The 24,908-nt window shown below is 44.2% G+C and overlaps 2 protein-coding genes across 2 annotated transcripts in view; one reads left to right on the forward strand and one right to left on the reverse strand.

Moving 5' to 3' along the window:
• The first annotated feature begins 672 nt into the window (after positions 1 to 672).
• The window catches only part of EIF2AK1 (eukaryotic translation initiation factor 2 alpha kinase 1), a 29,542-nt gene continuing 5,306 nt past the window's right edge, over positions 673 to 24,908 (forward strand). The window contains exons 1-11 of the mRNA XM_008698487.2: positions 673 to 864; positions 6,198 to 6,356; positions 9,391 to 9,524; positions 10,691 to 10,728; positions 11,301 to 11,400; positions 11,915 to 11,995; positions 13,330 to 13,429; positions 13,989 to 14,052; positions 14,341 to 14,662; positions 16,048 to 16,159; positions 19,285 to 19,385. Of these exons, the coding sequence (XP_008696709.2) occupies positions 747 to 864; positions 6,198 to 6,356; positions 9,391 to 9,524; positions 10,691 to 10,728; positions 11,301 to 11,400; positions 11,915 to 11,995; positions 13,330 to 13,429; positions 13,989 to 14,052; positions 14,341 to 14,662; positions 16,048 to 16,159; positions 19,285 to 19,385 (1,329 nt within the window). The 5' untranslated portion in view covers positions 673 to 746. The remainder of the gene's footprint in view (positions 865 to 6,197; positions 6,357 to 9,390; positions 9,525 to 10,690; positions 10,729 to 11,300; positions 11,401 to 11,914; positions 11,996 to 13,329; positions 13,430 to 13,988; positions 14,053 to 14,340; positions 14,663 to 16,047; positions 16,160 to 19,284; positions 19,386 to 24,908) is intronic.
• Positions 20,107 to 24,319, reverse strand: ANKRD61 (ankyrin repeat domain 61). Its single transcript, XM_008698336.2, has 3 exons — positions 23,841 to 24,319; positions 22,861 to 22,958; positions 20,107 to 21,652 (listed from the first exon to the last, which is right to left on the reverse strand). The coding sequence occupies exons 1-3, from the start codon at positions 24,054 to 24,056 to the stop codon at positions 20,707 to 20,709; spliced, it is 1,260 nt and encodes a 419-aa protein (XP_008696558.1). The 5' UTR covers positions 24,057 to 24,319; the 3' UTR covers positions 20,107 to 20,706.

The following is a 24,908-nucleotide window of genomic DNA, read 5'->3' on the forward strand; positions in this document are numbered from 1 at the left end:
ACCAAGTCATTAGAGACATTTCCAGAGGGCAGAGGATTTTTGAAGCTGAGGGCTTCAAATCACAGTTGAGACAGTGTGGCGATGGAGTCACTTGGGAAAGGTGGTCTCAGGTTTGAAATCAGTTCAATGGAAAGTTCAGTCTTAAAAGCAGCGAATATTTGTTAGGTTGGATTCGCTTTGGAATCGAAGTATTTCACGTTTTGTTGTTTTAACGGTTGACCAAAATAGGTTCAGTTGTTGTTGAGACAGGTCTTGTAGAACCTTTTTTCTTCTTTTGAAAAACAAATGACAAATAGTCACTGTTGTATCTGCAGAAAGTATGTATTTGGATTTAGAAGCTCTGCAGACACGGGAGTCTTCCATTAGCATCCGAGTCTTGACGTGAGATGTGAGCGCTCCGACTCTTGTGCGGGTACTAAGATCTCAAGGGTGGCCGGGAGCGCAGGTTGAGGTCCCCGCCGGCGTGGCGGGCGTCCTGAACCCATACCCCAGCGGCCGCCAGCCACCGCCCGGGGAGCTGCCCACCAGCGCGCCTGCGCCAGGGTGAGCCCGCACGGGACCCGCCCACTCTCCCCTCCTAGAGGAGGGGAAGGGCGGAGCTTGAGGCAGGGCTTGTCCCTGCCCGCGGCGCGCGGGAGGCAGAGGCGCGTCTTCCGCCTCGTGAGGAGACAACTTCCGCATCCGGTGGCAGGTGCCACTAGCGCAGAGTGAGGCAGTCCTGGGCTGCGACCCGCGCGCGGCGGGTCATGCTGGGAGGCAGCTCCGGGGCCCGGGAGCGCGAGGCGGAGGGCAGCGGGGCAGAGGCTTTGCCTGCGCCGCCCGCCATCGAGTTCCCGGCCGACGGCTCGGACCCCAAGTATGATGGTGAGGGACCCGGAGTGCCTCGGCGCCCCTCCCCTTGCACCCGTCCACCTTCATTCGCGGGCGGCCAGGGAGGCAGCGAGCATCGCCGCGGCCCCGGGGCGAATTCGGCTGGATCCGGGCTCGAACCGGCAGCCCAGCGGTGCAGTACGGGGGGCGGCGGGAGGGCGGTCTGGGTAAGGTAAACATTGGTTGACACGGGTGTCTGCGACCCCCTCGTTTGTTTTTGTTTCTGTCCCCTGGTTTCCTCTTTGCGGATTCGGCTCCGGACGTCCTAAGATTTCCCTCGGGCTGCTTTCCAGCTCCGAGCCCTGTGGTTTTGTCACACGATGAGAATGAGCTTTGTAAACCTCTAGAACGGGACTTTGCAGACCTTATCCGCTTAGCAGTTTGGGTTAAGTGTTTTAATTTGTAGCTTCACTTGCCTTTTGCTTCCCTGATAGGGGAGCTAAAGACTCCTCATGGTGGGTCGGTTTAAAGAAAAGAAATGCCCAGGTATTTTTTGAGGCTTTGGGTTACTGGGGGTTACGGCGTTAAGTCAGGCAAGTTATTCTGCATAAAGTGAGGAGTACTTAAAACATTGACTCCAACCAGTTCAAAGTATCCAGTATTTTATTGAAATTTCATAGGGTCTTTAATTACTACCAGTTGTTTTGGCAGTTTTTAAAGCTAAATTGTGCCATCAAGAATGAATAATATTGATTCAGGGAGGTTTTTACTTTATAGTGCTTCGAATAGGATGATTACAAGGAATACGCGTTCAGTTGATGCATGAAACAAATATTAAAATGTTGCAATGGATTTGAAGTTGCAAGCGGAGTTGAAAATGTTAATTTATTCCTTAAGTCCTTCGATCTTCACCCTTAATACTGTCTATAATTCTTGACCCTAAAGGGAGACAGAAACAGACCGTGGTGGTCATTTAAATAGGTCGTTGACAGAGGACAGTTTTAAGAGAACTGTTTTTTAATGAACTGATTTTTTCACATGTAACCCGGTGTACTACAGGAAGTGTTATGTCAAGGGAAAAGCCTCAGCTGTAAACATGCAAGTCTGTCTTTGCTGTCACATTGTGATAAGGTTTTCTGCAAAGGAAAGATTATTCTTGAAGGGAGTGATCTTAGATAAGCTTTGAAAAATTCCCTTCTGCTAGGTTACTAATAATACTGTTGTGTTTACATATTGGCCTTTCTTCCAAAAAGGCCCAGAATATCCAACATAATTTATCTTTTTTATGGGAAAAATAAGGTCTACGAAAAAATGTAGTTTGATTTTTAGTAGATGTAGAAACAGCAGTAGTCTGGGCAGTAGTCTGTATGATGCAAGGAGGTCACTTTGCCAGTTTATGGTAGAGTCAGAAAATTCAAAACCTAGATGTACCTCTCAAACCTGTGTTCTGCAGTCTGTTATGTAGGGACCAACTTTGATCAAAGTTACTGTATTTTCCCCCCGCTGTGGAACAGCATGCAGCAGGAGGGCAACAGTAAGCCCATTGCCAGACTCACTGGGTTTTTTTTTTTTTCTTTCATCTGACACCAGTTTTTCAGAATTTTTACCTCAGATTAATCCTTTAGGTTCCTCCCTTATTTAATAATGGACCATTTATTCAGATTCCCTGAATACTTTCTGGAGGCGCCTGAAGTAGGTGATCCCTTTCCTGTTTGTCTCTTCCCCTCGGAGTTGGCAGAAGTCTAGAACTCTAATTCACCTAGGATGTCATCTCATTTCTTCTTCTTTTATAAGAGGGCCTGACCTCGGCTTTCCTATTAGCCACTTTTCCTCTTTTACTTGATCAGGACCGAGACGGGAAGCGCTCAGCTTTAGCTTTCATTTCCTTACGGTTTTACTCCTTGCGTTTGAGTATTTGTCCACTGCTCTTTTTTAAAGTGGCCATTTTCTTGGTTTAGTTGGTTCATTTGACTCTGATCATTGGTTTTTTTTGTTTTTTTTTTCCTGTTGAAAAGTAGAATGTCCTCATTATAGAACACAGAAAAGTATGAGCATAGAGAAGCAGAAAACCCTCCAAACGCTAATCTCATCACTGTTGACAATTCAGTGTATTGAAAAGATTTTTTTTTTTCACGTTACAAAGTATGTTGAAATTGTAGAAAAGCCTGAAGAAGCGAATTTAAAAACCACAATCTCATCACCCAGAGATTACTGTTTACATTTTGGCATAGCCAGTGAAAATTTATTTGCTGAGTTTGCATTTAAAACTCTTTGTCAAAGATACCATAAACGATTAAAGATTTCTGATTTTGTCCAAATAAGATAAAAATTTAGAGAAATCATTTGGAAAAATTTAAGGAACTAAAAAAGAGGGGAAAGTCACCTGTATTCACATCCCAGAGAACTCACTGCTAACAATTTGGTCTCTTCATTTGCAAATATTAATGAGAGCTGCTGTAAGCCAGGTAGATGCCTAGATACTAAGGATCAAACAGGCAGGTTGAAAAACAGCATGCTCACTAGTTTCATTTCTTTTTTTTTTCTTTCTTTTTTTTTTTTTTTTAAGATTTTTTAATTTATTTATGTGACAGCGAGACAGCCAGCGAGAGAGGGAACACAAGCAGGGGGAGTGGGAGAGGAAGAAGCAGGCTCCCAGCAGAGGAGCCTGACGTGGGGCTTGATCCCAGAACGCCAGGATCACGCCCTGAGCCGAAGGCAGACGCTTAACGACTGCGCTACCCAGGCACCCCCACTAGTTTCATTTCTTGTACAAATTCTGTTGATATATAATGGGAAACGGAGCAGAGATTTTGTCTGTTTTGTTCTTTGTATTGTCTGTACATTTATATAGGTATGAAATATGTTTTTAAATTGTGAGCATAGTAGTATGATAAATCTTTTATGTCCCGCTTTTTAAATGTGATGTTATATTAGCATTTTCTTATGATAAATTAGCCTTCATAAGAGCATCACATTTTGTATTGTCATTTTAGTCTTCGCCCAGTTATTGGAAAATAGGTTTCTTTTTTATCATTAGAAATAATAATGGGTTTGATACCTATATACAAGTCTTTGTTGATATCTGATTTTTCCTCAGACTACATCTATAGGAGTAGGATTTGTCAGGTTAAAGAAATACATTAAAAAAAAGTTTTGATACATTTTGGTAGAATGATGACTAGAGAGGTGGTGTTGGTTTGTATGAAACTATCTAGCCTCGCCTTCATTAGTATTACTGTTTTATAGCTCGCCTTTTTGACTTGATAATGGACTATCCATGATTATCTTTTTAATTAGTTAATTTTTAAACCTGTTTTATTTTATTTGACAGAGGGAGAGAGAGAGAGCACAAGAAGGGGGAGTGGCAGGCAGAGGGAGAGGGAGAAGCAGGCTCCCCGCTGAGCAGGGAGCCAGACATGGGGCTCAATCCCAGGACCCCAGGATCATGACCTGAGCTGAAGGCAGACGCTTAACCGACTGACCCACCCAGGCACCCCCATGATTATCTTCTTATATACCATAATTTCCAATAGCTGCCTAATCTGTTATATGTCTATAACTTAGCAACTTTTCAGTATTCTTTTTTTTTTTTTTAAGATTTTATTTATTTATTTGACAGAGATAGAGACAGCCAGCGAGAGAGGGAACACAAGCAGGGGGAGTTGGAGAGGAAGAAGCAGGCTCACAGCGGAGGAGCCTGATGTGGGGCTCGATCCCAGAACGCCGGGATCACGCCCTGAGCTGAAGGCAGACGCTTAACCGCTGTGCCACCCAGGCGCCCCAACTTTTCAGTATTCTAAACAGTGTTATGCTGAACATCTTACAGATATATATTTGTTGTGCTTTGTAAATATTTTCAAAAAACTAGACGTGCCGAGTCAAAGGTTTGCGCATTTTGAGTTCTACGATATATTTGTTGCTAAATGTTGCAAACACTTTTACCTCCCTGTGATTGAAAATGTCTCCTTTTCTGTGCCCATAACAATACCATGTATTCCAGGCTTGAAGTGGTGGTTATCAGTCTAATGGCAAATTCTGGTACCATAGTTATTTTACTATGTATATCATTAGTTACTCGTTGTGTTAAACCTATTTGAGTTTTAATTGTGCTTCATTTTATTGTAAGAACTCTATATAAATTTTACTGCCTTTTCTTTTTCTTGTCATGTGTAGTGCAGATCTGTGTACTATATCTGAATTTGTGATTCATGTTTTAACTTTCAGATGTCTTTACGTAGAGAAGTTATTACATGGGCACATTTTGCATTCTTTCCCTGCCCCCATACGTGCAGGTGTTTTTCTGGTCACCTTATAAGTCAGAAAGGAAATTGGTGATGAGCTCTGAATTTGGAAACTTTGACTTTTCCAGGACCTCTGTAGATTATAGAGGAGGGTGGAATAATTTGAGATGGGGAGGATTTTTAGCAGGTATGGGATGTATGGTCCCTGTTTTTGCAGGGCATTTCCAGTTCATCAGGTCCACAGCTCTTGAAAGTTTGTAGTGTCTCATCTTTCCCCTAATAGCCCTCTTAGAGTTTTCACTCTCATTCACACCTCCATCCTCCCATTCCTGGTGTTGTATGATTGGCTAGTCCATTTCTTTCTCGCTGTCTCTGGGACCTTTTCTTTCCTCCATGTTTCAGTCCTTTACCTCCTTTACTACGCTCTTGTTGCCTGCCTCTTCCTGTCTTCCTGTTACATGTTTCCAGAACAGTTTTCTCAGACATATTTCCTTCTTACTATTTGTGGTCCGTTCAAACAGTAAGCGAGAACTTACAGCTTGAAGTGCCAGCTTGCCCACCTGCTTGGTCTTGTGTGGTGGGAAGACGATGGACCTGGTGTCGTTCCGATCTGTTTACAAGTTCCTTAACCGCTTTGTGAGGTCAGTGTCCTCATCTGTAACGCGAGAGCGGAGACCCTTCTTTCCACTGTTTTGTGAGGATTTGAGGCTGTGCACGTGGAACAGTTGGCACACAGGCAGCACGTGTCCCAGGTGGTTCCTCTGCTTCCTCCCTCGCCCTCTTGCCGCTGCCAGACTCCCCTCTTTATGCTGGCGCCTGGGCTGTCCTCTTGAAGGAAGCCATCCTGTTCCTCTTGTTCACTTGGGTGTTTATTTACTCATTTCTTTTTTTCTGCCTTTGCACACACCGTTACTTCCACAACTCTCACCCTCCCCCCATGGCATCCTACCAGTAGTCTTCCAACTTCCAGAATTCAACTCAACACTCAATTCCAGAAAGTCTGTCTTGATTAACCCCACTCAACCTAACTACCGTTTTATGTTTCATTTCCTTAAAGGTCAATAGTTTGTGTTTCATTAATTAGAAGATGCTGTTTTGTCATTATGTTTCCTGTTTATTAACATTTTTTCCTCTTTTAATTTTTAGAATCCGATGTCCCAGCAGAACTCCAGGTATTAAAAGGACCCCTACAGCAGCCGACTTTCCCTTTTGCAGTTGCAAACCAACTCTTGCTTGTCTCTTTGCTGGAGCACTTGAGCCATGTGCACGAGCCAAACCCTCTCCGTTCAAGACAGGTGTTTAAATGTTAGTAAGAATAAATCTTGCTAAGTAAACCTTGTAAAAATACTATGTTGTTTGATGTTGTGGGTCTGAGAAACAGCTGGTAGATAAACATTTGAAATAAGTATTAATAATTTTTATTTTTTGAATGTATTTTATATTTTCCTTTGGGTAATTCCTTATGAATATAATCACCAGGGACCCCCAAAGATTAATAACCATAAAATTGGGTGTATTTACATAAGTAAAAGATGGTTCTTTTGTCTCTATAACATGATGATTCATGTAATTTTTGAAGATCTGTCATGGTTTGGTCCGTGAGCAGGAGAACGAACATCATAGGTACTCATTCTGAGCTAGCTCTTGACCAGAGCCCCGGACCAGCTGCATTCCTTGTTGAATAGGAAACTGTTTTTCTCTACACACTGAATACTAATGACACCAAATGTGTGGTTTTATTCCCCCTCTGCTGACTGGTTCTCTGACACCAGCTGGGTGTCCTACAATTCAATTCAATCCTGACACTGTCTACCTGGAGTTAGTGTCCGATCCCACGGGCTAAGGGCTCAGAGTACCACAGACTGCCTTCAGATGTCAGTTGCAAGTAATGGGTCCCCAGTGTCCTCAGGTTACCCATCCTTGTGTCCCCCCACCCGGCTGTAAATTGTTCACTATCAAGTGTCCAGCCTTGCCCACTCAGGTTTGATAATGTGCTATAATGGCTCACTGTACCCAGGGAGAGACTTAGGCTTCCCAGTTTATTACATGGGAGAAGGTATGATAACCAGTACAGGTGAACAGCCAGATGAAGAGACAGAGGAGGACCAGAGTACAGGAGCTTCTGTTCCCATGCAGTTGGGATGCACCACTCTCCTGGTGTGTGGATGTGCTCACCCAGAGGCTCTCTGAACGCTGTACTTGAGGGATGTTTATGGAGGCTTCGTCACAGTGGCATGATCAGTGATTAACTCCGTCTCCAGCCCTTCTCTCCCTGGAGAATGGAGGGGTGGAGCCGAAAGTTCCAAGCTTCTAATCATGGCTTGGTATTTCTGGTGACCGATCTCCATTTGAAGCTACTTAGGAACCCCCCCCCCCCCCCCCGCCAGTCATCTCATTAGCATACCAAAGACTCTCTTATCGCTGGAGATTCCAAGGGTCTTAGAAGCTCTCTAGTCAGGAATTCAGGTCAAAGACCAAATATTAGAAGAGAAGATGCTCCTGGCACCCCCAGCCCTTGGGAAATCACAAGAATTTTAGGACCTGTGTGAGCTTTAGGAGACAAGACCAAATATGTTTCTTATTGTACCACAGTGGGTGAAGTGTTTGTTTTCATTCCTGCCATAGTTTACGTGTGTGAGAAACAAGTGAAGACGTGAGCAGAGTACAGATGGTGATGTTTCTGGTCCAGCTCATTGAGAGCATTGTGGCCTCTTCAATAGCTCCAACCACAGATTCTAAGGATCTTTTCTACCAAAAAAGTCTTTCCAAGTCTTGTTTAGTGTCAGGAATCCTCAAACTTAGAGATGCCTAGATGTGAGCTTAAAATGTCATATTTTTAGTTCGAGGTAGATTGTCATTTTGATGAACTTGATGGGACACGGAAAATATACAGGTGTCTATTGAATAAGTGGTGGGAAGGTGTATTGTACAGAAGCGGGTGTTCTGTAGGTTCCAGAGCACTGGTAGCTGGGCATTAGTGTCTTCAGCTCATTGTCTAGACAAGCAGATGATAATGATTTTTATGTAGTAGTCTTGCTCCTAATTAAAGCAAATCTGAATCTTGTTGATTTTAAGCTATTTTTGAATTCATTTTTAGGTGACTAAACTTTTAAACAAAGTATATTTAAAATGTTTTTGATGTTATTCAATTAGTTGATAGTCTAATGAAGTTACCCATATAGAAAGAATATTCTCGGATTCCCTCTGACTCTTGTGCACGGCCTGAGCTTACAACACAGTAAGGCTTCCAAGACTTTGTGAGTTTATAATGAATTGCTGTAGTATTGGGTGCCGCATAACGTCCCTGTTCCTCCTCAGGAGCCTACAGAGCTGTGTGGAGGGGGAGGGCCAAAGTCTAAACCCACAAATAGCTAATCGTGTGGTGCTAACAAGTCAGAGCTGACCAGCTACTGCAGACACTCCCCCGACACATCTTGGCTCCCGACAAGACCACAATGCCCCAGACTTTGAATGGCAGGTCACCTAAGCCCTCTGGCTTTTAATGCTTTAAAAAAAAAAAAAAAAAAAAAAAAAAATATATATATATATATATATATATATATTCTCTATGGTATCTCTATTCCTTGAATAAGTAAAAGCCAAACACTTCTGTAGAAACTGCTTCTTCTTTTCTGAGGGGCCTGGTGTTGTGATTTCAGACTTACCTTTCCCCTGGTATTTTGTCTGCACGTCTCGTATGTGCTGTTTGTTGGTTAGAGATAATCAGTCCCTCATTGAAAACAATACTTCACTTTTGTTGTCAGTTCTAATCATGTTTTCACTGTTGCCTTTGTTCTTGCTTCGTTGTCGGTCAGCAAAGGTGATGTATTTGAATGTCAGGAGACCAGTAAGTTTGCCTTTTTCCCTGCCTTTTTAAAAACAGAGCTTTGTGCCTTACCAGCTGACCAGGCATGGTAAACAATGACTGCTCAGTATCATATAGGTAATTTTAGACGTGCTCCTGATCAAGGAGAGTACCGATTGTTCCTTCTCTACTAGAGGGTTAATCTCCAAATTGTAATGTGTATAAATGTAACTTTTTTCTTATAAAGGTTTTTTTTTTTTTTTTTAAGATTTTATTTTGGGAGAGCAAGAGTGGGGGGGAGGGGCAGAGGGAAATGGAGAACCAGACTCCCCTTTGAGCAGGGAGTCCGACCTGGGGCTCGATCCCAGGACCTGGGGATCATGACCTGAGCGGAAGGCAAATGCTTAACTGAGCCACCCAGGTGCCCTGAGTTTTGTTTTTTAAAACAGAGGCTCTTATTACTCTGTAGTCTCTTTAAAATTGCCATTTTATTGATGGCCTTTCTGATAATAGTTTTCCATATTCTTTTTCTAGTGCTCTGCCAGACCTTTATCAAAATGGGGCTGCTGTCTTCTTTCACCTGTAGTGATGAGTTTAGCTCGTTGAGACTACACCACAACAGAGCTATTACTCATTTAATGAGGTCTGCTAAAGAGAGAGTTCGTCAGGTAAGCACTAAAATGCAAACTGTGTGTATGACAAAAACATTTTAATTTCAGGAGAACTGTATTTTAAAGCATTACGAAATCCTGGTTCTAATACAGGTTTATCAAAATGTTAACCTTAATTTGTTTATTCCGTAAATATTTATCCAGTGACTACTGTGTGTTAGGCTTGTAGGACCTGGGATTCAAGCAGCAAACAAAACAGACAAAAGACAAAAGCACCTGCCCTCATTGGGGCTTGTGTTTGTTTTGTTTTGTTTTGATTTTTTTCTGAGTTTATGTTCTGATGAGGGGGCAGGCAGCAATAGAAACATAATAAAAATTATATAAAAATAAAGACAGAGTTACATGGTGGTGAGTGTTAAGGAGAAATACAAAGCAGTGAAGGGGCTTAGAAACTATGTGTGGGTTCTATCCAGCGTGGCCAGTTACTGAATCAGGAGCTGCAGTGGAGAGTACGAGCCACGTACCAACCTGGAGGAAGAACGTTCCAGGCGGAGGATTAGTCATTCCCGAGGTGGCAGTGTGCTTGGTGGTTTTGGGAAGCTGACTGGCAGCCATGTGGCTGGAGTAGAGGAAGCAAGGGGAGAGTGTGGGAGGGACAGGGCAAGGAGGGCAGCAGAGGGCAGTCAGACGGACAGGTGGAATTTTAATGTCTTTGGTTTTTTACTCCTAGTAAAGTAGGAAGCTTTCTAGGATTTTGAGGCAAGGAGTGACGTGATCTGACTTACGTTTTAATGGACCACGGCAGCTGCAGTGTTGAGAATAGATGGAGGGAGGGAAAGGCAGAAGCAGGGGGACAGGTGGTCAAACAGGCAAGAGGTGACAGCAGCTTGGAGAGGTGGTAGCAGTGGAGATGTGAGAAGTGGTCCGTTTCTGCATTTGTTTTGAAGGTGAAGTCAGAATTATTTGCTGATAGAGCTCCTTCGTAAGTTCTCAGCCTTATCAGTAGATGGCTAGAATACAGCTTTTTTAGTAGCGATCCTTTGGTTAAGACAGAAATGTTTTCAATTGTAAACCCCTAGGTGATACTGAAAAAGCCAGAATGTGTTTCTTTTTTTAAATATGGTTTGAGCATTTGGGACTATTAATGTGATATTGAATCTTGTTAGAGTCCTCATTCCATGAAATTTGCCTAAAATGCTTTTAAAGTAATTTTCTGATTTTAGGATCCTTGTGAGGATAATTCTCATATCCAGAAGATCAGGTATGTGTCAGATACTTCGGTGATTGTGCAAAGGGTAAAATGTCCAAAAGAAATTAAGGTTAAGAACTTATCCTGAATTAATCAGAAATTAGTTTTGGAGTTAAAAATAATGTAGTTAGGGTAGTTTATGAAAATTAAAACTTTATTCTCAGAAATTGATGACTGCTCCAAGATTTGTTTTACTTCTCATCCCCCCACCCCATTCTATGTAGATTCCATAAGCCCAGCCCTTAATTCAGAGCACCGATTCTCAGTTAGTCATCCTTAGGATTCCTGCTTTAAACCATTGATAATTTCTAACTGGAATACTAATTACTGTAACGTACTTGATGAACGATCCCTTTGCCATCTCTGTTTTTTCCCCTTGCTATCTTTATTACGTGTTGATTTGCTGAGCAAATAATTTCCTTCCTAGAGAATGAAAAATTTTGTTTCGGCTCATCTTTTCAAATCATCATAATTTAGTGATCAGTAAAGTTTGGCAGGTTAGTGATGCAGTCAATGTAAAATATCCCGGGCACTTGGTTCTCTGGTGTTTTAATATTGATTGGTTGTTTGTATTTCACGTTTAGATCGAGGGAAGTAGCCTTTGAAGCACAGACTTCACGGTACCTAAATGAGTTTGAAGAGCTTGCCGTCTTAGGAAAAGGCGGATACGGAAGAGTGTACAAGGTTGTTTTCCACAAATCCGTTTTAACCTCCTGCTCTGAGTAAATGTATTTTGAGAAGTTGTTCCCATGATTATTGTTTAAAGTGCCCCAAGGGAAGTTCCTAGAAATCATGTGTGTTTACTTTTCATTAAGACTTGTCATTTACAGGGAAGTGGCAGGTTTTAACTTTTTTCTAACCACATCGGTGGTTTAGGCAGACTCTGGAAACCGCATTAATTTACTTAAAAATGTATCACGGAAGAAAGCTGTGCTTTTGTATTTTGGGCCTCATGTGGGTTTTTTCTGCTGGCATTTCCATTTTTCAGACATAGAATCTCCAGGAGCTGGAGTCCTTGTGCAGTTTGGAAGCTTCTAGTCTAGCTGACTATGGCTGACTTTGCTGAACATAGTAAAGACACTTGTCTTTCGCTTAATTTTATCTCTTTAGCTAAATCCTAAGCTCAAGTTAGAATAACTTGGTCTATTCAATTGAATTTAATGGCACAATATACTTTTTCTTTTCCTCTACTTTTCAGGTCAGGAATAAATTAGATGGTCAGTATTATGCAATTAAAAAAATCCTGATTAATGGCGCAACTAAAACAGATTGTATGAAGGTATGCTTTTTTGAAATGTATTTGTTTTGAATAATTGGGTATTTTGATCCTTTCGAAAGAGTTGTGTGTGTGTGTGTGTGTACTTGGCAAATATTAGGTGTTGTGGATTGCTAAGTTTACTAAAAGTGGGTTACAGTAAAATAAACAACAAAGCCAAATTTTTATTTGACTTAATTTTTTATTTTTTATTTATTTAAAAAGTTTTTTGAGAGAGCGAGAGTGTGAATGGCAGGGAGGGGCAGAGGGAGAGGGAGAGAGAAAGTCCCAAGCAGGCTCCATGCTTAGCACGGAGCCCAATGCGGGGCTCGATCTCACGACCCTGAGATCATGATCCTTGCTGAAATCAAGAGTCGGATGCCTAATCCACTGAGCCACCCAAGCGGCTGTTGACTTAATTTTTAATAGACACTTCAGACTGACCACATTTCAAGATCATTGCTGGGGAAATTAATTTTTTTTTTTTAAAGATTTTATTTATTTATTTAACAGAGACAGCCAGCGAGAGAGGGAACACAAGCAGGGGGAGTGGGAGAGGAAGAAGCAGGCTCATAGTGGAGGAGCCTGATGTGGGGCTCGATCCCATAATGCCGGGATCACGCCCTGAGCCGAAGGCAGACGCTTAACCGCTGTGCCACCCAGGCGCCCCTGGGGAAATTAATTTTTAAAGTATATTTTTCATATACAGTATAGCTTGTTATGAAAACACATGAGCTCATTTCAGGTTCTGGTTTTCCCCCGACATGGTGTTTGGTCTTGGGCAAATGACGTAGTCCTCTAAGCCACCTTTTTTTTTTTAAGATTTTATTTATTTGAGAGAGAGAGAGAGAGACCAGAGATAGCATGCACATGTGTGCGCAAGTCAGGGGAGGGGCCGAGGGAGAGGGAAAAGCAGACTCCCCGCAGAGCCTGGAGCCCGATGTGGGGCGTGATCCCAGGACCCTGAGATCATGACCTGAGCCAAAGGCAGATGCTTAACCAACTGAGCCACCCAGGTGCACCTCTCTAAGCCACTGTGTCTCCTGTCCTTGACGTAGTGGTGACAGCAGGATTGGACTTACTAGTAGTATGTGTGCTGCTGAAGCAAGCCCTGGACTCACTAGGAGGGATGAAATGAGAGAATGAATATAAATGGGCTAAGAAAAGTATAAAGCACCAGATATGCGTGAGTTATTTTGTTGCTATAACAATTCCATCTGTCTCTCAGAAATATTCCAATTATTTTAACATAGTTTAGACTCCTTGTTCGGATGGGTTTTTATTGTTTTGCTCTGGAGCAAGTTGGTGCCATGCCCAGTGACCAAGCTGTCAGTAAACTGCGCGTGTTTCCTCTTTAGGTACTGCGGGAGGTGAAGGTGCTGGCAGGCCTTCAGCACCCTAATATCGTAGGCTATCACACTGCTTGGATCGAACACGTTCACGTGGCGCAAACACAAGGTGAGCCGTTACAGACGGGAGAGCGGCGGGGTTGGCAAACCGCGGCCCGTGGGCCGCACCCGGCCTGCCCCTGCTTCGGTGCCGCCTGCGAGCTGAGAGTGTTTTCTTACATGTTTAAATAGTTTAAAAGGAATCAAAAGAAGAATACTTCGTGAAAGTCATATCAAATTTGGATTTCACGTCAATGAATAAAGTGTGTTAGGACGCAGGCTCCTTTATTCGTGTGTTGTCTGCGGCCGCTTTTGCTCTAGAACAGCTGAAGCGAGTTGCACAGAGTTGCACCGAGGCCTGGAAGGCCTGTAAATCCTACAACAGTTACTCCAGGCCCCCTGCAGAAAGTTTGCCCCGCCTCCGGCGTAGCTGAACGGCTCCGTTTTTATAGTTTCCAGAATGTGCCAGGCCTTTGAATAAGCTTGTCGTATCATATTTTGCTGGAAAGTATTGACGTTTCTAGACTTGTGGTCTCATTTGGTGTTCCTTTAGCTCTGTCTTCGACCATAAATTAGAAAGCTAAGCTGCTTGAAGATGTGTTTGTGTGTGTGTGTGTTTTGTTTTGCAGATAGAGTTTCTGTTCAGCTGCCATCTCTGGAAGTGCTCTCCGACGAGGAGGAGGAGGACGACCGGTATGTGGACTGGTTGGTGTGTAGTTTGACACATTAGATGTAACCTGTCACCTGCACTGGGTTGTCTTTGTCTTTTACTCATTTTTATTACAAAGTGTTAAGTGGCTTCTTCCTTTCAGCTAGTTCCTGCCAGTGTTTTCAGTAAACGTTGCTGCTCAGAGATCTAATGCCATGTGCTTCCAGAGTTTACCAGTGAGATTTATGTGGCCGTGAAGGGACAGCTGAGTTACTCTTGGTCTTTTTTAACCTGATTTTTATCTTTACTGGGTTTTTTTTTATTCTCTCCAGAAATCCGTATGTTCAAAATGATGAAAGTAACAGCTCATCCATTATCTTCGCCGAGTTCACCTCAGAAAAAGAAAAGTCCTCAGGAGAAGCTGGCACTGACAGTCAGAATAACAGATTGGTGAACTATGGCACCAGTTTAATCACAAGAGATTCCAGGGAATTTGAATCATCCAGTTTGCTCCAAGGAAATGATTTGGCTGATTTGCCTTCCGGATCGATCATTGAACATCAGCTGCCACTTAGGCATCATTCCGACTTAGAAGGGAATTTCACATCCACCGGGGAATCTTCTGAAAACTTAAGTTTGTCGGGGCAGACAGAGGTAGATCACTTTCCCAGAACCTGCTGATGATTTGATGCTCACCCATAGTCATAGTGCGGAGGACCCGCGACTAGGTGTGGCCCCCTCCCGCCCCAGCTGATTGCACGCCTTGCCCTCTCCCCAGGTCCCCTCCCATACACTCTTCATCCGTCTTTGTCAGCCTCTCCCCTCCACGTCCGCCTGGCCTGTGGCCCTTGTGTTGGGTCTTCCTTCGCTTAGTTAACGCCTGCTAATCCTTTTCTGGCCACTTCTGTTTCTTCTCATTTGTGCCTCCTGGAGTTGGAAGCATTGGTCACACGGTTTCTGTTGTGTGTTCGTACCATGCTGTGCAAATGTGTTTATGCATAAAGACCTTCTCTGTTTTGGAACGTGACTTCAGGAGAGGAGCGATCAGGTGTGTTTTCAGGACACTCTCATTGAGGGTCACACCCCTATGCTGGTGAGACTGCTACATACCCTCACCAGTTTGGGGTCTTAGTGTTAAAAAGGACCCGAATGCTCACAGGGTCTCTGTCTAATCCAGCATGCTGGGATGCAGAATTCATTCTCGTTGCCCAGGAATATGTGGCTCCGAGCATGTGCTTTTTATGAGATAGAAAACTTTGAACAGGGGCGCCTGGGTGGCACAGCGGTTAAGCGTCTGCCTTCGGCTCAGGGCGTGATCCCGGCGTTATGGGATCGAGCCCCACATCAGGCTCTTCCGCTATGAGCCTGCTTCTTCCTCTCCCACTCCCCCTGCTTGTGTTCCCTCTCTCGCTGGCTGTCTCTATCTCTGTCGAATAAATAAATAAAATCTTAAAAAAAAAAAAACAAAAAAAAACTTTGAACAGGGTCACACAGGAGTGGAGTTTGAGGGACTTTTCATCAGAACCATTCCATTTCTCTGCACTCCATTTGGGAAACTTCCTTGGTGCCTAAACGCATGCGCTGTGGTGAGCTTAACTCTTGCTTGCCTTTCCCTTGAACAAGTTATTTATGGACACAGCGAGGCCTCCAAAATGCGCATCTGCTTTGAGGTGCTCGGAGAGCAGTAGGGTGGCACCCGGCCATTCTCTGACGCTGTGTCTGAGCTTCAGCGACCACATGTGGGGAGCAGACCCGATCCTTCCCGTGCCAGGGCCTCAGCGTCACATTCAGGAGCTTGTCTCTCTCTGCAGCAGCCTCCCCCCTGCCTGCTCGCATTCTGGCGCGCTGTTCGAGGCGTTCCTTTCTTCCTCTGTCTCCTTCACGGGCCTTTGGGCTTCTCGGGCGGTCGTGCGTCTGTCGTCTCTTTCCTGAGCACGTAGCCCCCTGCTTGGCCTAGCGGAGGCGAGTGAGTGTCTGTTGACTGAATGAATAGCGCAAGCAAGTCGTGCCCCGGTGGCAGCCAGCGTGTCGTCCCCCAGGTGCAGTTCCACCTGATGCTGCACATCCAGATGCAGCTGTGCGAGCTCTCGCTGTGGGACTGGATAGTCGAGAGAAACCAGCGGGGCCGGGAGTACGTGGACGAAGCGGCATGTGAGTACCGGGCGGAGCTCAGAACGCTGGGCCGGAAACGGAGACACTGGCCCATCTTCCGATGCAGGGACTACCTGCAGGTGCTTTAGGCTCGGAAAAAAGAATCACCTTTTCAGAACAAACCCGTGTGCTTATTTCAACATTTCCGAGAACATATAGGTATTCGGAAGTTAACTTTCTCTGAGATAAAGACACAGTTTGTGGATATCTAAGCAGTATGTGCTAGAATTTAGGTTCATGATTTTGGGCAGAAAAGGTCTTTTCGAATTTATTTTAAGGAAGAAATTTAATCATTTAATTATTTTTTAAACCTGATGACGTGATACTCTTGCGGAGACATCTTTGAAGAAACCCTTACAGGAGGGTAGGTGGTGAAAAGTTTGTCTCTCTTAAGATCCAGAGCCCCTTCCTTCCCCAGCAATTAGACATGCCCTAGGAAGACTGTGAGGTTAGTAATTTTTAAAATTACTGTAACACTGTTCTCACCTGTGGCACACATTAGAATCGCCTGGGGAGCTTTAAAAAAGATGTTGATGAGACAGAGTAAGAGAAAGTAGGTGGAGAAAGCCGACCACCATGGCCCATGGCTTTGGCTGCCGTGACTGTGGCTGGTGTTCAAGGTCAGCATCAGCAGTGAAAACTGTTCGTAGTGTGTGACCTTGAGAAGGTGCGATGAGAAGGGCATTGTATGTCTGGGGTCTCTCTCCCCAGAACCCATGATGCCAGTCTAACTATAAGAAAATGTCAGGCAAATCCCAGCCTAGGTACATTTCTGTGAAATATCTGACGAGTATTTCTCGAAGCTGTCAAAGTCCTCATAAAATGGAAAAGTGAGGCACTGCCCCAGACTGGAGGAACCTCACGAGAGCTGACCACTGAATGTGATGCAGTATTCTGGCTGGAGCCCTAGAACAGAGAAAGGGCGTTCGGTAAAAACTGGGAAGTCTGAGTAAATTGTGGACTTGTATCAGTCTTGGTGCATGAACTGTGACGGATGTCCCGTACCAGTGCCGGTGTTAATAATGGGAAACTGGGTCAGGGTAAGTGGGAACCGTACTATGGTCTCCGTTTCTCTTTAGATCTAAGATTGTTCCAACAAGTAACGTCTATTTTTTTTTTTTTTAAGGGTGTTGTCAGGGACCGTACCAGCAATTTTTATATAATTGATATGCGATAGGGCTTGGCCTCTGGTATTTTTCTTGGAAATTCTCTTGATACTAATGTGTAGCCAAAGTTGACAATCACTGTATTCAGTGATCAAGACTGGGGATGCAAGTGACCCGATTTTAAGTAAAGACCCAGCTAAATACTGATTGTTAGTCATTTGCTGTTCACGCCACGTGACACTATAATCCTTTATTTGGTCTAAGCTGTAGATCATTTGCACCCCCAGAAGCTTAGATTAGCTTCCAGGGAGGCAGAAACAGAATGCCTCCGTCAAGCGTCTCCTCGACGCTCCCCACTTCTCTGTTTTACTGTGTAACCAGGACACGCCGGGCTTCGCTCAGCTCAGTCGTGGCAGGTAATGAGTGGGGGTATTTTCAGTTTCCTGCGGGGTTGTATTCCCTGCTGCGCGAGCATCGTAGTACTAGGTGCAGATGTCTCTGTAAAAAGAAGAATGGTTTATTAAAGTCGTCTATGCAGTTGTTGATCTTTAAACTTCCATTTAGAAAGTAAGTAGTGAGTCCCACACGAGGTATGGGATACCAGTGATTTTCACCATCCAGGACAATAAGCCTACGAAAACAGGGAGGGCAAGATGTGGAGGTTACTGCTAGCATGATGCGTATTTTTCTTTTAAAAGTATTTTAAAATAGAAAGGTTTAACTTGGCAGTATTCCCCTTCCTGTTGAGTATAGCTTTACATCAGTCATCCCCAACAATCCACACGTGATAGACCCAGGTTTGAATCCTGGCTCCAGCACTCCCTGGCGGTGAGGTTTGGGGCAAGTCGGGTAACTGCTGTCAGCCTGTTTCCTCCGCGGTGAAACGTGGACCATCCCATTTGACAGGGTGTGAGGATGGAAGTGCTCCGTGCAAAGGATGTGTTCCTGAGGGAACGTAAGCTGTTCCCACCCGATCAGGCCCGTGTACAGGGGCTCACTGTTTGCGTGTGTTAGGTGGGTTAAAATGAGAACCTGTTACAGACAGGCCAAAGGCAGGTCGTTGTTCCGAGTGGCTGTGAGAGTCCCAAAGCTCTCCTTCATCACGGACAGGAGGCTGTCGCTCCAACGAGAGGAGCATGTTAGTGGCGGTACCCGTAAGTGGGACCATTGTGTTTATACACACAGACACCCAGAGTTTCCTGTCTTCTCCAGTCCGTGGGGACTTGAGATCCCTGAGTTATCTGCTTGCTGGTGCAAAAGGAGAGTGGCATAGGTGAGCTGCACAGCAAGGTCGGCTCCTCCAGGAGGAAAGGGAGCACGTCGTATTTCCGTGTTACGTGTTTATGGTGTAAAATGGCTGAGGAGACAAGAGCTGTTAAGTGCTTATTATGATATCACCACATTTACTTAGCTGGAAAACGAGGAATTTTTGCTTTAGCAGTTTTTCATCCTACAAAACTTTCCCACCCCTGAAGTCAGTCATTATATCGTCATGTTAATAGATGAATTAAACCATTTACTTTTCTCCCCATATACTTCGCTTTTCATTTTTCAGTCCTTTTTGGAAAATACAGCATATTCCAAATCTTCCATATAATGGGGGCTCATTCCTTGAGCAAGCATAGCTTATCTTTTTTCTGATTGCATTATTTGTAGCAATGTCTTTAATCCGCAGTAGGCTTGGGACACCAGATTTATTAGCGTTAAACCCCGGAGTGTCAGGGCTTGAAGGACATTTGAACCTAGTTTCATCCAGCCATCTTATGCCTGAGACTGGTGTACGAAGTAATTAATACAAGGGCTCTGGCTAAAATCAGTGACACCAAGTCCCTTCACTAGAACACTAGTTTGTGATGGTTTCTTGGCAAGCTGAGGAGCCCTTCTTATTTTTAAGCATTTTGGAGTGTTGACTTTGTTGAAAATCTGAATTATGTTAATGTTTTTAGAACTATGTAACATTTAGATGTTAGTGTAATGAGTAAAAAGACAGAGAAATAAAACTTCCTTTTTTCCTTCAAGGTCCTTATGTCATGGCCAGTGTTGCAACAAAAATTTTTCAAGAATTGGTGGAAGGTGTATTTTACATCCATAACATGGGAATTGTACATAGAGATCTGAAGGTAAGTGCTTTGGGGGCGCCTGGGTGGCGTAGTCGTGAAGCGTCTGCCTTCGGCTCAGGGCGTGATCCCAGCGTTCTGGGATCGAGCCCCACATCAGTCTCCTCTGCTGGGAGCCTGCTTCTTCCTATCCCACTCCCCCTGCTTGTGTTCCCTTTCTCGCTGGCTGTCTCTGTCAAATAAATAAATAAAAAATCTTTAAAAAAAAAACATTGAAGGTAAGTGCTTTGTATCAGGGAGGACGTGGTGTTGGTTCACTGAGTTAAATGAAATTATGTATCCTCTTTCATTTACTTAGGGGGTTATCATTATTGTTATATAAATCATCCCATGAGTCTGGAACTTTAGATTGAATTTATTTTATTTTATTTTATTTTTTATTTTTTTATTTTATTATTTTTTTAAAGATTTTATTTATTTATTTGACAGAGAGAGAGACAGCCAACGAGAGAGGGAACACAAGCAGGGGGAGTGGGAGAGGAAGAAGCAGGCTCACAGCGGAAGAGCCTGATGTGGGGCTTGATCCCATAACTCCGGGATCACTCCCTGAGCCGAAGGCAGACGCTTAACGACTGCGCCACCCAGGCGCCCCTATTTTATTTTATTTTTTTAAAGATTTTATTTACTTGTTAGAGAGAGAGAGCACAAGCAGGGGGAGCAGCAGGCAGAGGGAGAGGAAGAAGCAGGCTTCCCACTGAGCAGGGAGCCCGGTGTGGGACTCGATCCCAGGACCCTGGGATCATGACCTAAGCCGAAGGCAGGTGCTTAACGGACTGAGCCCCCCAGGCATCCCTAGATTGAATTTAAAGGCAGTGATCTTTGGGCATTTGAAAATTCTCTGTGGACGAATAGTGTGTTTTTCAGGTAGTGAGTGTGTTCTGAGTGCTCACATAATAGATGATGTTAAATGTATTCAATGCTGGCAAAAATCCTTATATGTTATTGTAGCCTTAAGTTATGTAACTTAAAGGAAATTTAACATGGGAAGTTTCTTTCTACTGTTTAAAAAATCTATGATTATTCCAGTGTTTATTCACAAAAGACTATCAGAGAGAGAGAAAACAGATTTACGTCTTTGGCAGAAGAGTTTTAATTTGCTTGTTTTTTGAACAAAGAAATTAAGTTGTGAAAAATGTCTTTCAAGGAATATTTGGGAACAAAAAGTTAATGTGCAAATCATTTTATTTTTTGAAAAAAAGTTTAAGAACCAGTTTGTACATCTGCGATGTACAAGGTGAGGAGTTAAGTGTTTTCTGGGTACAAGTCTAGCCAGAAAATGTGGTGTGAGTTACTGAAATTGTGTGGCTGGTAAAACTTTGAGGTCCTATTTCAAGAGGTAAGCTAAGTCAAAATAATCGTATAGAGAGTTCCAGATCTTCACTGGGAGGAGCTGCTTTAAGTATTGTTTGTATTTCTCACCATAAATGTTTCTGATGGTTCTTTTACAGATGTCCTCTAGGGATAAGGGTTCTTGAGATAACTTTACTAGGGTTTCCCTTAAGAGGTGGAATTCTGGTAGCATGATTTCTGCAGGTAGAATTCCTTGGTTATTGGTCAGTCTCAAAGGGTAAGAGCGATCCACGAGCCTGGCGAGAAGCCCCGTGTCCCGTATGTTGGAACTGCGCTGGAGGTACTTGTGTATCGGAGACTCCCCGTTTCTTGTTAGTATGTTCACGTTTGCTTCAAATTCAAGCAGGAGGTTGATGATTGCCTCCCTGCCTCCAAAACATGCCTCGTGGATAGCTGTTTGACCTTCATGGTCCTGGGCGTTTACCTTGGCTCCGTGAGTTAGCAGCAAACGGATGCAGCTCACCCCTGCTGCCAATAGTCGGCCTGCTTTGCTCGATGCGGTGTAGACCGCCAGCTTAAGGGCCGTGTTTCCCGTGGAGGAGACGGCGCAGTTCACATTTGCACCGCAGGCGATCAGCGTTTCCATCATCTCCTTATTCAGCGTGTTGGCAGCCATGTGAAGGGGTGTCATGCTGGTTTCGTCAATGGCATTGACGTGGGCACCATTCTGGGCTAAAATGGAGAGAACGGGATAGGTCCCGTAGGTTATGGCCAGGTGGAGGGGTGAAAGTTGGTTGCTGTTGTCCATTCGAGCGTTGACCTGAGCTCCGTGTTTGCACAGAATGCGGAGACACATCACAGCGTTAGTGTGACTGTCTGTCAGGATCCTTTGGATTCTGTCCCCCGATCGTGTCAACATGGTAGAAGTGATTGGCCAGTGCAGTATCATCAGGTGAAGTGTGGTGAGGCCTCTTGTGTCCCTAGAATAGTTATAGATCGCACATTACACTATATTCACAATGAAAACGGTTCTACACAAAGAATTAGTACTGAAGAAGTCAATGTTTATTTAAAGTGATTCCCCTCGCCTACTTGAAAGAAGCGTTTGAAAATCCACATTAGTTTATTGGGATAGCACAGCATTTTGGGGGGATGGGGTGGTATGCATCACAGCATCTTGTGGGGCACTCAGGTGCCGTGAGGGTTTTACAGTGGCCCTCTACTGTGCTCCTCTACTGAAATCTCTCAGGGTTGCCTCCAAAATTCCTTTAGTTTGGCAGAGAAAAGGGAAGGTTTATTACAAACATGTAACTGCTCCACTGAATTTGAAAATGATTTTTAGTTCCCGTATATTTATTTAGCATAAGGCCCCATGCTAGGAAGTCCTTGCCTTTGCAGGGCTTGACAGTCTAGCATGAAAGACATTAAACGTATTTAAATAACTAGGTCAGTAGTGCAAATGGGCAAAGTTCGAAGAGGTATGAGGGTCCCATAGGGTGTACTGAGGAGCCTCTGTGGGGGACGGGGTGCATTGGTGACGTCGTCGTGGAGGACTGGGAGAGGGTGTGCAGGGCTGGGCAGGGCTGGGCAGGGGTGAGGGTTCGAGCCAGACAGGCCAGGGGGGCTCTTCTGGAGCATGCTGAGGATTTGGGGCTTTATTTTCTGTCAGTGTTATGGGGCAAGAAGTCGTTTTATTTTTACACCTTGTGGTTCTTCCATTCCTTAGATCGTATTTATTGGCACTTAGTGTCAGGCATTGGTTTAGGTGGTAAAGACGTATTGGTGAACGAGATAAACTCCTCTTTCATGAAGTGCACTTCCTAGTGATGGGCACTAAAAAGAAAATCCATTGTGTGTTTCTGTTTACTTATTTTCCATACCTAACTGAGGGTTTTAAGCTCCCTGAGGGCTGTGAGCAGCACTTCATGCATTTTCCGCAGCATCATGGCTGAGCGCTTAGTTCTCAGGATGCTTGAAGTGGGCTGACTGGTTTGTGTTCCTGCATTACCGCCAGTTTTTCTGAGTATCTCATCTAGTCGGTAAAGAAATTGGTTCATTTAAGACACAGTCATGGTATTTTGTAGTCCATAACCCCTGAAGAATGGGTGAGTCCAGACATGACCGGGGAGAGTACCATCGAAATCACGCATGTCCTCGTTTAGAACTGATCGCTGTTGAGTCAACTTACCTGACTTCTGGGTCGGCGCCATGTTCTAACAAGCAAAGCAAACTTTGTGCCTTGCGGTTTTCGGCAGCCAGATGAATGGGGATGATGGACTGCGTCTGCTTTGGGGAGAAAGCAGACACATTGCAAGTAGGCCTGTGCAGTGAGAAGCAATCATTGTGTCAGCCTGCTCTTTCAGAGGAAATCAGTGTACTTAGTATCTCAGTTCAGTATTTTTCTGGTGTGTGCCTTGAAATTTTCTTTTTGACTATTTTAAAAGACTCCAAACCAGTGAGATTCATATAAAATCGGTTTTCATAAATGCAGATTTACCAATGCAGCAGAAATGACTTCGGTAAAGCTTTGGAAGTTGATGCTAGTGTAAAATTAATGGTACTTGCTACTAAGGCACTTAGTCCTTAAAATAACCCACAGGGTGATTGACAAGTAGGTTTTGTTTTTTAAGACTTGGCCAAAGTCATAGTGTCAGTAGTAAAACCTGCATTTTCAGGGTTTCAAAGATAATGCGGTGTGCTTCCATGGTTAGCAGAGCTGTGTATTCCGGTTCTTAAGATACATCTATAATAAGTAGTGACTTTTACGGTGTGACTGCAAGATAAGGGAAGAAGGCGGGGTAAAGGAGACGGTGACTTTTGGGAAAAAAATGAAATCTAAAGGCAGTAATCATCGCATAAAAATTTAGAAAATGAAAAAGCGTATGTAAAAAAGGGGAAGAATAATTCCTTCGCACAGATGTAATCACCATTGGTATATTCGAGAGGACAGCATTAACGTTCCACCAGCCAGATGGGTTCTAGGCTTTTCGCACGGCAGCCTATGTGCGGCAGTTGGAAGGGAGGCGCACAGGGTGCTGGACGTGAGGCGTCCGGCCGCGGGTGTGGTGGGCGCCGCGGGGAGGTTTGATGAGCTCAGAGCAGCGAGGGGGTGGCCTTCCGAAGCATGGCATCTTTTCCCTGCAAGTGACAGAGCGGAGAGGAGGGTACCTGGTTCAGAAATAGTCGGTATCTGGTGGAGCTGGCCCGAATGGTCATGGGCTGGTTGACCGGGTGTCTTCTCAGGAGCGCGTAGATCTGCACGCAGTCCTCCCTCAGGATGGCCTCGTAGAGTCTGGTGTGGAGGGTGGCAGCCGGGCCTTCGTCCAGGGGCTCGGCGCCGTCGGCGACCAGCTCCCTGCTGCTTCTCTTGGTTACGTTTCCCATGGGCAAAACTTAAGAGTGGGGACTTGGAAGTTCAGGGGACACTTGTGACAGAATTGGTCCAATTCAGTCTCATTATGATCCCATTAGTTCTGTTCTAGAACTGTTGAGAATCCTATCTGTGAACACGATTCATGTTTATCTCAGAGCCAGTTTCTTCAAGCTTTGTTCCCGGCCATACAGTACCAAACAGAAGCACTTTTTTTTCTTTTAAGATTTTATTTATTAGAGAGAGAGCGCACAAGAGCGTGAGTGGGGTGAGGGGCAGGCAGAGAGAGAGGCAGACTCTCGGCTCAGCAGGGAGCCTGATGCCGCGCTCGCTCGATCCTAGGACCCTGGGATCGTGACCTGAGCCGAAGGCAGACGCTTCACGGACCAAGCCACCCAGGCGTCCCTCGAAGTACAGTTTTTGGGTCTTGACTCAATCACAAAAACGTACCCAATTTATCATCTTACACATAAGATTATTTCTGTGTTCTCTTCCATTCAGCTATTTAAAAAACAAAAAACCAGGGGCGCCTGGGTGGCACAGCGGTTAAGCGTCTGCCTTCGGCTCAGGGCGTGATCCCGGCGTTACGAGATCGAGCCCCACATCAGGCTCCTCCGCTATGAGCCTGCTTCTTCCTCTCCCACTCCCCCTGCCTGTGTTCCCTCTCTCGCTGGCTGTCTCTATCTCTGTCGAATAAATAAATAAAATCTTAAAATAAATAAATAAATAAATAAATAAAAAATAAAAAACAAAAAACCAAAGCTGAAACAGTGGAATTTCTACATGAAAATAAAAAATTAAAATTATTACATTTAAAGTAAGAAAACCCAACTTTTAACCTAAATATATTTTAGTTTTGAGTGGAA

Source organism: Ursus maritimus, unplaced genomic scaffold (genome assembly GCF_017311325.1).
Source record: "Ursus maritimus isolate PB19 unplaced genomic scaffold, ASM1731132v1 scaffold_2, whole genome shotgun sequence".
NCBI classification, from domain to species: domain Eukaryota; kingdom Metazoa; phylum Chordata; class Mammalia; order Carnivora; family Ursidae; genus Ursus; species Ursus maritimus.